This window comes from Seriola aureovittata, chromosome 5, assembly GCF_021018895.1.
Source record: "Seriola aureovittata isolate HTS-2021-v1 ecotype China chromosome 5, ASM2101889v1, whole genome shotgun sequence".
In the NCBI taxonomy this organism is placed as follows: Eukaryota; Metazoa; Chordata; class Actinopteri; order Carangiformes; family Carangidae; genus Seriola; species Seriola aureovittata.
Genome location: NC_079368.1, coordinates 23,729,690 through 23,742,255, shown reverse-complemented (window position 1 = coordinate 23,742,255; position 12,566 = coordinate 23,729,690). Strand labels below are relative to the sequence as shown.

Sequence of the window (12,566 nt, the reverse complement as noted above, 5' to 3'; positions counted from 1 at the left end):
AATTACCAAAAAACAAAATCAAACTATTAGATATTAATATTGTCTTCATGGCACATAATTGCTCATATATGTGTTGAGGAGAAAAATAGTTCCTACAACATTATAGTCTGCTGTAAAGCCAGATGGTTTTATAATGTAGGTCATGAATATTAATCTTTTTCTCTTTGTCCGTGTGTGTGTGTGTGTGTGTGTGTGTGTGTGTGTGTGTGTGTGTGTGTGTGTGTGTGATGACAGGTACGTCCACCAGCTGTACATCCTGGTCAACTGTTTCCTCAGACCTCTGAGGATGGCCGCCAGCTCCAAGAAACCCCCCATCAGCCATGACGATGTCAGCAGCATCTTCCTCAACAGGTGTGTATGTCTGTGTGAATGTGTTCATCCAACATGTTTTGTCTGTCTAATTTCTTCATTGAACTGAATCATTCAAGTGTTAATTATGTTGGCGGCACAAGCAGAGGCACATGTTGAGGATTTAAAAAGAAGAATTAAACCTCTTTTGTCATTTTGTTTTCACATTTCATTTAAATTGTTCAGCGAGACCATCATGTTCCTACATGAGATTTTCCACCAAGGCTTAAAGGCAAGGATAGCCAACTGGCCAACTCTGGTGCTGGGTAAGCTGTTGCTTAAATGCACACAATACACAGAACACACAAATACACACTGTGTGCATACTGTTTGCTCTGCAGCCACTCAGTGACATCAAGGTCATGTTTTCAGTGGTTCTCCACATCCAGTTTGTCTCATTCAAACATCAGCCTTGACGTCTTTCTGCCTCATACAAACACACACACACAGACACACGCTCTCATTTCCCTATCTCAGTCTGCAACACGCACAATCATTGTCTTGACAGACAATGACCACTCAGACCAGAAGGCATCCCACGATTTCACCTCCTAAAACAGAAGCGCCTTCAACAGATAAGCATCACCTAGGAGACAGACTGCTGAAAGACGTGGCAGCAAATTACTTGTGACAAATTCAGAAAGAAAAGGGTCCACTGATTAAACCTGCCACTCTTATCTGACTCCTTGTTTCAGGTGGACGCTGAATGGAGATTTTTGAGCAGTAACAGTATGTTTTACATCAAGTCAATTTGATGTAACATTTGATGTTTCTTATTTATATTGTTATCAAAAATATTTAGCCTCCAAAATAATATGCTTTTAACATACACATACACAAATGATATACCAATATACCGATATAATGGAGGCATAATTTGGTTCTCCGCAGTGACTTAAAGGAGCTATTTGTAAGTTTTGCTATTGCTACATAGCCAACATTAGGATTAACAGCTGTTTACTTACCAAACTAGAAGAAATGTTCACAGTTCAGCATCAAACTTCATTCTTTTACTTGCAGTGGAAAGATGTTAACTCTAAAACTGCATCACGTCTTTTCTTGTAGGCTACTTTAGTTGGCACGCTAATCAGCTAGCCCCGGCCCGTCTCGTCACTTTCTGATAGCGACTCACTGCAGCCTCCAAACTGTCCCAAAGACGTAGTGCTGCTCAGATGCTCTAGATGTTTTGATATGAATTGAAACATGTAAAGGGCCGAAAACATTTCCACAGTACTGTATACTGTATATGTGTGTGTGCTTTTGTTTCTAGCTGATCTATTTGACATCCTCCTGCCCATGCTGAACATCTACCAGGAGTTTGTGAGAAACCATCAGTATAGCCTGCAGGTTTTGGCCAACTGTAAGCAGAACAGAGACTTTGACAAGCTGCTGAAACAGTATGAGTCCAACGCTGCCTGTGAGGGAAGGATGCTTGAGACCTTCCTCACGTACCCCATGTTCCAGGTAGAGCTTGGGCACCCACACACATTTGGTTTTCACAAATATACCACAGCACAAATGCAATAAAAGTTTTGTCACCATCTATTGCCACCAATACAAACTGTCGTTTTTAAAAATTGTTCATGTGTTTTAAAAGCCTCTGTTTCATATTAATTTTAGATTCCCCGCTACATCATCACCTTGCATGAGTTATTGGCACACACACCTCATGAGCATGTGGAGCGCAAGAGTCTTGAATTCGCCAAGTCCAAATTAGAGGAACTGTCCAGGTGTGTATCTTGTTGTCAGAATGATCAACTCTCCAGATTCATTTTGATATTGAATACTGAACTAACTGGTGTGTTTGTGTGTGTCCAGAGTAATGCATGACGAGGTGAGTGACACGGAGAACATCCGGAAGAACTTGGCGATAGAGAGGATGATAGTGGAGGGCTGTGACATCCTGCTGGACACAAGCCAGACCTTCATCAGGCAGGGTGAGCCTTCATCTGCTGCCAGCACTGCTCACCAGACAGGAAATCTCTGGAGGTTTACTTCACAGTCACGTCCACCTGTCTGCCAACTTGTGCTCACAGAGCGCAGACATGGCACTTTTGTGGAGCTCAGTCACTGAATCATGACATTAGCTACTGTAATACTTTCTACAAGAGGGGAGATTTGGCTGTCTGTCAGCTCGCCCAGTAAAAATGTGATTCTACAAATCTGTTGTGGTGGTAACCTCTGCAAGACGTTTTTGTGAGGGGATAGTATCAGGTGTTGTACTGACAGTTTGATCACATCTCTAGTGTCTGTTACAGTTTCCTACATGAAATTGCCAGACTAACTAGACTTCCACCACTAAAAGTCCTCATTCTTTCACCGTCCACATAAATGGATTACCTCTGATGACTCAGGTCTTAGCGTGGTGTCGTGGTGCCAGAACAAACAGCCTAATCTAATAAAGCAAAGTCATTCTTTATCTCAAATGCACTAAATAAATTGTATTTCATTTGCCATCACTGACCTGAAGTGACAAGTGGTTAGTGGGATGGTCTCAGGAAGGGACAGGTTCAAATTCTGTTGTGTTTTTGAGAAATAAAAAATTCATATCTGCACTGGTGGCCACCAAGAGGTATTGTAATTACTACAGTTTGCAAAGACTGTCTGTCTCCTTCCTGCTGTAATTGAGCCACAGTTCTGGAGATGAAGCGCCAATGCCAGTTTTGACAGTGCGTGACTTCTACTGATCCTGTCAGCTTTTTCATTCGCTTAAGAAGAGAGAAAATGTTGCAACTAAATCTGCACGTTTCAGTGATCTCCTCCTTAGTTTTATTTTGGCTCTGGCAGGTGCACACACCAAATGCATCTATGCAGAAGTTTTTATATGTGTTTTTACAGTTTTTTATACATGCATGTTTGTGCCACTGGAAAAGCTTAGTAAAGCCAGCCTCAGCTTAGTGTCAGCTTAATGAAATGTAATGTAATCCTGTGCCCCTCCTGCTCTCCAGGCTCTCTGATCCAGCTGCCATCAGTGGAGCGAGGGAAGCTAAGTAAGGTCCGCTTGGGTTCTCTCTCTCTGAAGAAGGAAGGGGAAAGGCAGTGTTTCCTTTTTACCAAGCACTTCCTCGTCTGCACACGCAGCTCCGGGGGGAAACTGCACCTTCTCAAGGTGAGAACACCTTTACCTCTGCAGTTTGAATATGTGAGGAAATTTATTTTATAAATTAATTGTAACACTTAATGTCAATAAATGGTTGTGTATCTTTTCTCTTCAACTCTTGCAGCAAGGTGGAGTTTTGTCCCTGATCGACTGCACCCTCATAGAGGAACCAGATGCCAGTGACGAGGAGTGTGAGTTTACTACATCTATCGTATGAAGCGGTGTGTGCATGTTGGTTGACACACAGGCAGCTCTTAGTGGCTCATTTAGGCCCTCCGCCACTCATAGAGGTTAATTAGATGTCAGACAATAAGTGTTCAGAAATGACTTCCTCTTAAATATCAGATGTTCACCCCTTTAAATGTCAGGTTTTGATCTTTTAACATTACAGCTCGATGATTTTTTTTTTTTCTTCTGTGGATTCATTTTGCAAATAGGGAGATTGATGAAACACCTACAAACACACACACACGCAAACACACACTCACATACATGCAAAAACACACAAACACAGCTGCTGAGACAATCACATGCACATGCACCTTCACCTTCACCACACACTTTCACACTTAAGCCTCAAGGGTGTGCAGAATGGAGATAGTGGGTCTGCTTAATTAACCCTCTGTGTGTGTGTGTGTGTGTGTGTGTGTGTGTGTTGTGTGTATTTCTTTTACTGTTATCATCATTAAGTTCTGTAAAAAGCTCTTTCTTTTCATCTGTCATACAGCTAAAGCTGGTGGTCAGGTATTCGGTCAGCTGGACTTTAAGCTTGTTGTAGAGCCATCGGACTTACCTTCGTTCACTGTGGTGTTGCTGGCACCTTCGCGTCAGGAGAAGGCTGCATGGACCAGTGATATTAGCCAGGTAATACACAAAGTCGCACAAACACACGCCCAGACAAACACAGAATAACAAGAACCTCCAAATAGCAAAAGCACATCTCCGCTGGGCATTGAGAAGGCTTAGTGATAAGTAAACACAGACACGGGTGCAGTTCTCCAGGGGCGGGCTCAGCTCACTGCCTCAGTGCTTGACAAACAGAGTAGCACTATACGAGCGTGTCAGACTGGATTAATTCTTAACAGACAAAAAATACACTGACAGTTTTAAATAGCTTCTTTTTCACACCATATTCTTCTCAGCCAGACTTTTGACATCATGTCAAAACTATTCTTTGCATTTGTTTTGAAAGGGAACACACAGATAAACAAATGAGCGCCAAACAGATTATTTCAAAGTAAATATACAGAATTTAAGTTTCAGACTCCAACAATGAGCTGCTCTGAATATTTTAGTTTAAACAAAAATGAAAATAATTTGCAAATATTGTTGCTTTTCCCCTCTCATTCAGTCATTCTCTCACTTTAATCTCTCATTATGTATCCTCCTTTCCTCTCTGTCCTTGCAGTGTATAGATAATATCCGCTGTAATGGTTTGATGACCAGTGTATTTGAGGAGAACTCCAAAGTCACTGTGCCTCATATGATCAAGTAAGTATGTTTGTGTATGTGAAGAGGAAAACCCATCTCTTCATGCTGGTGTTGCAAAACATGAGTTTATTGGGTGAAAATGTTGCAGTTATGTTGATGAACAGTACATTTTTAGGCTGTATGTTATGTATTATGGTTTTTTTCATATTTCTTTATGCTGATGGTGAAATTTGCTTGACAGTATTATTTGGTATTCACTCTTATTTTTAGCCCCCTTCTTTGAAATAAGTGGGTTTTGTATTCATTTTGTTTTTGCTCAGCTCCTTTCATAACCTTTTCCTTGCTTAGGAGCCCAAACAGTCACCCATGCTCGGTTATGTGTATGTGTATGTGTGTTACGTGTGTATCCATCAGATCCGATGTGCGTCTCCATAAAGATGATGTTGACATTTGCTTCAGCAAGACGCTCAACTCCTGCAAGGTCCCCCAGATCCGCTACGCCAGCGTGGAACGGCTGCTGGAGAGGCTGACCGACCTGCGTTTCCTCTCCATAGACTTCCTCAACACCTTCCTGCACACATACAGGATCTTCACCACGGCAACGGTGGTCATGGACAAACTGGCCGACATCTACAAGAAGCCCTTTTCCTCCATACCTATCAGGTCATACACTGCATTCACACAAATTTACAGTCACAAACACAGATACAGACAGAAATCACACATACTCTACACATTCATTGCCACCAAGGAGGTGATGGTATCTCATAGATCTTCACACAATCTGCTACTAACTGATCTATTTTTTAAATGAACTTATGCACATTTGTCCGTGCCAATTTGTGTGTGTTTGTCTATCTATATTTGTGTTTATATGATTTTGTGTTCATACAAACAGGAATCACACAAGGATGTGTATTGGTGTTTTGTGAGTTTTCTTTTCTTTCTTTTTTCTTTTTTTCTTTTTTAATGCGTGAATGATGTAGTCAGGTGTGGGTCAGTGTTTTGGACTCGGCAGGGCAGCTTCCACCTATGTCCACAAGGTTAAATACATATTGGCTGAAATACATACCAGCCTGTGTGTGGAGACCAGCAGAACAGATGCTCCAACAGAGTTTTTGGCACAAGCATAGGAATATATTGTGTGTCAAATGAGAGGTCTCTCTCTCTCTCTCTCTCTTCCTCTCTGCTTTTCCCATGTTCTCTCTTTCTTATTAGACTCTGGCTGCATCAAGATTGTGTGTTTATATTCCTTCCTCTGCTTTACTTCGCTTAGCTTTTGAACTGGAAAAGCTCTGCCTTTTCCTTTGGCCTGGGGCAGGTTTGTATGCAAAGTTTAACTCACCATGGCCTGTGGCGTCCTTCACTGGAAGAGAACACGAAGGACTCGTGCAGGGACCAGAGGTGTGCAGGAAGTGTGGTGCGGGTGTGTGGGGAAAGTCCCCCTCCTTAAACCTTTACTTAAATAGGTTGTGTCTAATTTTTGTTCTTAATGTCATTACAGTTTGGCACATGAGTAGCCCAAGTGTCCTTCTTTTTTAAATCCTTCATTCTCCAGAGAGACTGTACAATAGCAGCTTTATGAAGTACATTTAATTTATTCCCATAGTCTGTTTATAGTTTTTTGATCTTGTGTGTTTATATTTTATGGCTCTTTATAGTTTTGTGGATGCTGTCTTTCATGTCTTATCTTGGTAATACTAATTTAATGTCTTTTAATGGCTATCTTATGACAAAGATAGGTGAACTGCATTTCCTGTCTTTTACATATGTTTAGATTGAACTTCAAACCTTGAACCTGGAACTAAAATAACCCCTTTGGTTGGCTCTGTTAGAGAGTCTCTGCATGCTACTGTTATGGACACACACATGCTCACACACATGCAGAAATGCAAAGGTTCACAAACATTAACAAAGCTCCCTGCGTCGTTCTTGTACTGGATTTTTTCTCCCTTGTGGTCAGTATGTGTTGATATCTGGGAAATTGAACTCATGCTATAGTTCTCCGACTCACCCCCTCCTCCTCCTCCTCAAACACACCTTTCCTCTTCCAAGAGATTCATTTATCATCTTCCCTCAAACCATCTTCTATCTCCGTCACATCCCCCTACTGGCGTTCACATGTCTCAATCCAACCATCACACCCATCCATTTAATCATTTTTCTGTGTCATCCATCTCTTCGTGTCCCCTCCAACTACAGGGCGCAGTACCACTCATTTGACCGTCTGTCCATCTCATCCATCTGTCCCGACTACAGCCTGAAGATCAAGAAGATAGCCATGGATCAGTCCAAGTAACCAACTCTTCTCTCTCTCTGTCCTCTTTCCCACTTTTCCTGCCTGTTCTTCTCTGGTCTTGGTCTGATTCTTCACCGATGCATGACTTTCCCTTTACTTTGACTTTTTAATGACTTTTTTCTCATTATAAGAGTGAATAACAACTCACAGGCGTCGTAATTTCATTTGTTTTAGACATTTTAGGTCGATGGTACATAGACAGGAATGGGAGAGGGGAAAATATTTTGTAGTCTTCAGTCTGCAGCTGGTCTGTAGCATGTTTTCTCACTGGAGCATCGCTTCCTCAAGGCTGGATTTTCCTTCTGTATCCATATTGATCTTTCTTGTCATTCCTCTTCAGTCTGCTTTGTATCCTTCTGCTGAGCATATTCTGGTGCTTGCTTCCTCTTTCTTCCGGTGCTTGCTTCAGATTTCTTCAGCATTCCTCCTCTCTGCCTTTCATCTATCCTCCTTTCATTTCTCCCCACCCTCTTTCAATCACGGATGCAAATTGTTCTTCTATTTCCTGCTGAAAAACAGGCTCATGTCAAAAAATGATGGCTGTGTTTATCTATGCATGATTACGCCTCCTTTGATGTAGCTCTGTACACATGACTCTGAGGGGTGTGAATGTCATCATGAAAACTGAAATGCTTGCTGATTAAAACTTTTGCACATTCATTGCCTAGTAAATAAGGCGTTTAAATATTCCAAATGTAACCTTCAATAAAAGATAGATGCTTTTTTTTTGCTATTCTAATCTCTGAACTGGATGTATTTTTGTTGATTATAATGTTCCTGTTTCAGGCACAGGATCAGGTGTTTGAGGATGTTCACATCCACACTGGTAGAGCAGTTTTAGACCTTTTTATACATAGTCCCACCAAGACCAAGACATTTTTAGAGCAACTCTAAACAAATGTTTTTTCCTCTGGTCAAGACAGTCGCCTGACTTCAATCAAACTTTACAATGTTTAACTGAAGTCCAAAAGCACCTTAAGGCATAAAGTGTTGAAATTGTAATTATTTCTTTTTTACACATCCAGTAAACATGAAGCAACATTAGCATCCATTTGTCCAATGTAAATCAAGCATTCTCTCTCTCTCTCTCACACTCTCACACTCTTTCTTTTTTTTAGCTCTGTTTTGGTCACCACCAACTGAGCAAATATCTGGCTCTTTAGCCACTACATTCTACATTATCTTCACTAGCTAGTCACTAACTGTGTCTGTTATCTGTTTGGTTCTGGCCAAGCTTAGTAGGGATTTATCACAACTTTCTCACTGAAAAAAAACAACAAACAGCACTGATGAGACTGGTGAGAGTGGGTCAAAACAGTAAAGGTCCAGGCCATGAAACCAATAGATTTAGCTGATATGCTATAAAGCTCTGTGGGGCTGAGGGAGCTGAATAGTCTGGTGATGACTCTCTGATGGTCCCTCACATTACATGCAGTCATTTCATGTAAACTTCTCTGACAACTTTCTGTCCCTTAAAATTTGGGAACCATTTATAGAAATGTCTAAAATTCCTTCACTGTTCATCTGATGTGGATATAAACTATAGGATTAAAAGGACTAAAACTTGTGTCACTTTTTTCCTGAAACACTGTTCAATACTCTTCTCTTCTTTATGAATTGTGATTACACACTATGTCATTTTATTTTGACCCTAAACTAAGCATTTACCTCTAATACAGGAAAACTATTTGCTAATAAACCTTTTTACAGTTTAGGGTATAGGGACTAGCATGGTCTTGTTTTGAGCTGCCGAAATCACATGTTTCCTTTTCATCCTTTCCTCCATTTCCCTGCACTCTCTTTTTATTGCTTTTTTAATATCCTATTATTTTGCTAACATATTGCCTACTCCCCCTCTCAGGTCCTTGGAGCTGTTCTTTGCCACCAATCAGAACAACAGAGGAGGTGAGCACATGAACGACAAATCTCCTCGTCTCTGCCGCAAGTTCTCCTCTCCTCCTCCTCTTTCCATCCCGTCCCACACCTCCTCCCCTGTCCGAGCACGAAAGCTTTCCCTCCACTCGCCCATCACTGCCAGGGTTGGAGGCCTGGACCTGACCAGTCCTCTGTCAAACTTCAGTGTCAACCACAACACCTCCCAGTCTGCTGCCAGCAGCCCTACATCTGCCCACACCCCTCAGACCCCAACGCCTCAGACCCCAACCCCAACCACCACTTCTCCCCCTCCGCCTCCCTCCTCCACTTCTCCCCCACCCAACAACTCCAAGCCACAACAAGACCAAGTTCCTCCCGTTCCTACGTCCCCGGACCAGAGTCCCAGCCCGACTGCAGAGGGAGAGGAGGTGCCCAGGATCGACCCCTTTTGTGGGAAACTGCGACGGAGCATTCGTAGAGGTACGTTACAGCGTCTTATTGAATATGAACAGTGCAAATAACCTTACCAAACCCTCTTTTTCATTAGTCAAAAAAGGTTCAATGTATAAACACAAGCAGCCACACAATAACGTCTACTTAAAAATACTGAAAGTGACAAAATTTAGATTTAAACCAGAAAAGATCTGACTAGAGATTTAAGAGTGACAGTAGGCTGAGAAGCATTTTTCACCTCTGACCACGCTGGTCTGTCTTCAGATGTGGTCGGATGTGAGGTTTTTTGCACCTTCAGCCACACCCAACAGTGATGCCATGGTGGAGTGCACCTCTACATCACTGCAGCAAGGACAAGTTAGACCACAGGAGGTCAGAAAAAACAAGATACAGTAGATATTGTCTCACTAAATTTCGGATGCTTTAGTGGTGATATGCATTTAGAAATACAGTCAAGCGATGATTATTGTGCTTTTTACCCATAACTATGACAGTATAAAAGAAATAAAGCCTTAATCCTAAATTTTGTGGGTATGTTAACAAGGTTAAATTAAACAAAACTTTAATGATTGTAATTATTTTGTAGGGCTGTAACAGCCATTTGCAGAATTGTGAATCATTAGCATATTATAAAATTCTCCTACTGTGCTGCTGCACCATGCTTAGCTTATTGTGTGCAGTTTGCTCTGTAAGTATATAAACTATATATTCTCCATGACTGAGCATCCGCATGTGGAGTCTTATTAGCGTATTGAAGTGCTCATAAAGAGCTGGAGGTCACTCATCAAACAACGCAGTGTGAAGTGTTTTCTGTAAGAGCAGAACAGGCGCCTGGTGGGACATCATTATCTCCTTGCATTTGTGTGCTTGAGTCAACTAAGCTGACTTCCCACTGTACATGCTCAGATCTTCTAATGGTGGTGTGACACAGCCCGGACGAGTGAATGGAGAGAGATTGTTATGGCTGTCACAGTATCTGAAGCAGCACGGCAAGGACAAGCTGCAGTTAGACCTTCATTAGCATGTGCTGACACACATACAATGTGTGCGCACGTGCATATGTGTGCGTGCGTGCGTGTGTGTGTGTGTGTGTGTGTGTGTGTGTGTGTGTGTGTGCATGAACACATACGTGTGAGATAGCTGCTAACTACTCACTAGGAGACAAAGACCCATTAGCAGCCGTACCATCAAGCCACCTTCACCTCCTCTGCATACTGTCTCTCAGTTTCTTTAGCTCTTTATCAGTTGGTGTATTTGCAGCCGTGTATATATCTATGTCCATACAGTTATTTACATATCTGTCTATTTTTTTTTTTATTGATCTTGCCCTTTCTCTTGGCCTTTTCTCTTTCACCAACAAATTGCTGGTGTGACATTCTGAGCAAATGTTGAAGAGTCGTCAAGTGAAACCTCTCACAGTTTGAGACAATCAGCCTCTCTGTGTCTTTCAAGTTATATCAAAGTGAAATTTGTTTCAATTAAACTTTTATGTTTATTCCCCAAAGCAAAACACCTCAATATATAAACTGTAACAAGAACATCTACAGTAGGGCTACATGTAAGTGGATACTGTGTGGTGTTTACTGTACTTGAGGTCAAACACAAAAATGAATGGTTGACAAATTAAAGGAAAAACCTGAATAAATAAACCGAAGCTCAGCCCAACAGCACACCTGTGGAAGACAGTGCTCTCCACAATTATCATCAAAACACCAAATGAAGGAATATCGATGGAAAAATATTGTTCATCCCTCCAGTAGAGTTCCAGAGATGTTTAGATCTTTGTCAAGGAAAACTGAAGCTGCTGTGGAGGCCTTTGTTGGCCCACACTTTATGTTGATTTTTCCTCTAATTTGTCATCCATTTGCTCTGTATATTCTGGTTCAGTTGTAATATTTTCTAATACGCCAAGACACACTTGAATTATTGGTTCTTTTCTGGTCACTGTGTTTATGTATTTGTGTTGGAGTGCCTGTCCCTAAGGCTAAGTATATGTTTGTATTAAAAAAAAAAATCAAAAGAATTCTGGTTGGACATTTGCTGAGTGAATCAAATATCAAAAGCAGGCATGTGATGTGAATGCAGGCACACACACACACACACACAGATCAGCATACACTTGCACACAAGCACTTGAGCACACACAGAAAATGTGCAGGGAGCAAATACAAGTCGTGATGTTATCCACTAGTTATACTGAGTGATTCTTAAGTATAATAGTTCTTTATTCCAGTGGAGCAGCAACAGTAATGACCATAACCATCATCATCATCATTATTGCTACTCTTGTTCTTCTCCTCTCCTCCTGTCTAGCTGTTCTGGAGTCAGTGTCGCTGGAGAAAATCATCCCAGAGTCTCCTCAGAGCAGTGAAGCAGGTGACATGTCTCCATGTCGCTCTCCCTCCACACCTCGACACCTCCGATACAGACAGCCTGGAGGTAAGAGTGTGTGTGTGTGTGTGTGTGTGTGTGTGTGTGTGTGTGGTTTATGACTCATAATTAGACCACAATGTCATAGCCAGAGGCCTTTGCAGTGGGCAGTGCTGTGCCCACTGACGGGCTGCTCTGGACCCTGGAGGCTGACATCTTTGGTACAGCAGCATAATACAAACCTCAAACACCAGGGTATAAATGGGCCCTGTGTGTTTGTAAGAGTGTGTGTATGACTGTAAGTGTCTTAGGAAGGTTTTCCTTGAGGTGTGCCCGGTGAAATAGACTTCCTGGATGACATTAAGGAGAGTCTATCCTGTATGTTGTCCAGCTGCAGAGTGATCACAATGAGTATTCCTATATGGTTGTTGGAAATATTGCCAGTAATGAGAGATGTATTTATGGTCTGCATTGTGCCTGTACCAAAAATGACAACGTTGATGATTGTCAGTGAAGATAGAGATAATAAATGAGGAACAGGTAAATTTTTAGATCTGTAATTTGCATCTATAATTTCTAGAAAGTATTTTCCAAACACTCACAAACACCAATACAAATATATATTTTTTGTCTTTTTTACATGTTTATGCCCAATGTAATAAATACATGAGCTAAATAAAACTGGCCATT

At 41.5% G+C, this 12,566-nt stretch overlaps 1 protein-coding gene across 2 annotated transcripts in view; it reads left to right on the top strand.

Moving 5' to 3' along the window:
- Window positions 1–12,566, top strand: part of rasgrf2b (Ras protein-specific guanine nucleotide-releasing factor 2b) — a 46,526-nt gene that overhangs the window by 19,345 nt on the left and 14,615 nt on the right. Inside the window, exons 6-18 of one of the 2 annotated variants that reach the window (XM_056376964.1) lie at window positions 235–351; window positions 535–614; window positions 1,619–1,812; window positions 1,969–2,078; window positions 2,167–2,285; window positions 3,297–3,457; window positions 3,573–3,639; window positions 4,176–4,312; window positions 4,857–4,939; window positions 5,294–5,542; window positions 7,082–7,174; window positions 9,040–9,533; window positions 11,820–11,945. In XM_056376964.1, coding sequence (XP_056232939.1) covers window positions 235–351; window positions 535–614; window positions 1,619–1,812; window positions 1,969–2,078; window positions 2,167–2,285; window positions 3,297–3,457; window positions 3,573–3,639; window positions 4,176–4,312; window positions 4,857–4,939; window positions 5,294–5,542; window positions 7,082–7,174; window positions 9,040–9,533; window positions 11,820–11,945 — 2,030 coding nt within the window. The remainder of the gene's footprint in view (window positions 1–234; window positions 352–534; window positions 615–1,618; window positions 1,813–1,968; window positions 2,079–2,166; window positions 2,286–3,296; window positions 3,458–3,572; window positions 3,640–4,175; window positions 4,313–4,856; window positions 4,940–5,293; window positions 5,543–7,081; window positions 7,175–9,039; window positions 9,534–11,819; window positions 11,946–12,566) is intronic. The other variant, XM_056376965.1, reaches the window with a different exon arrangement.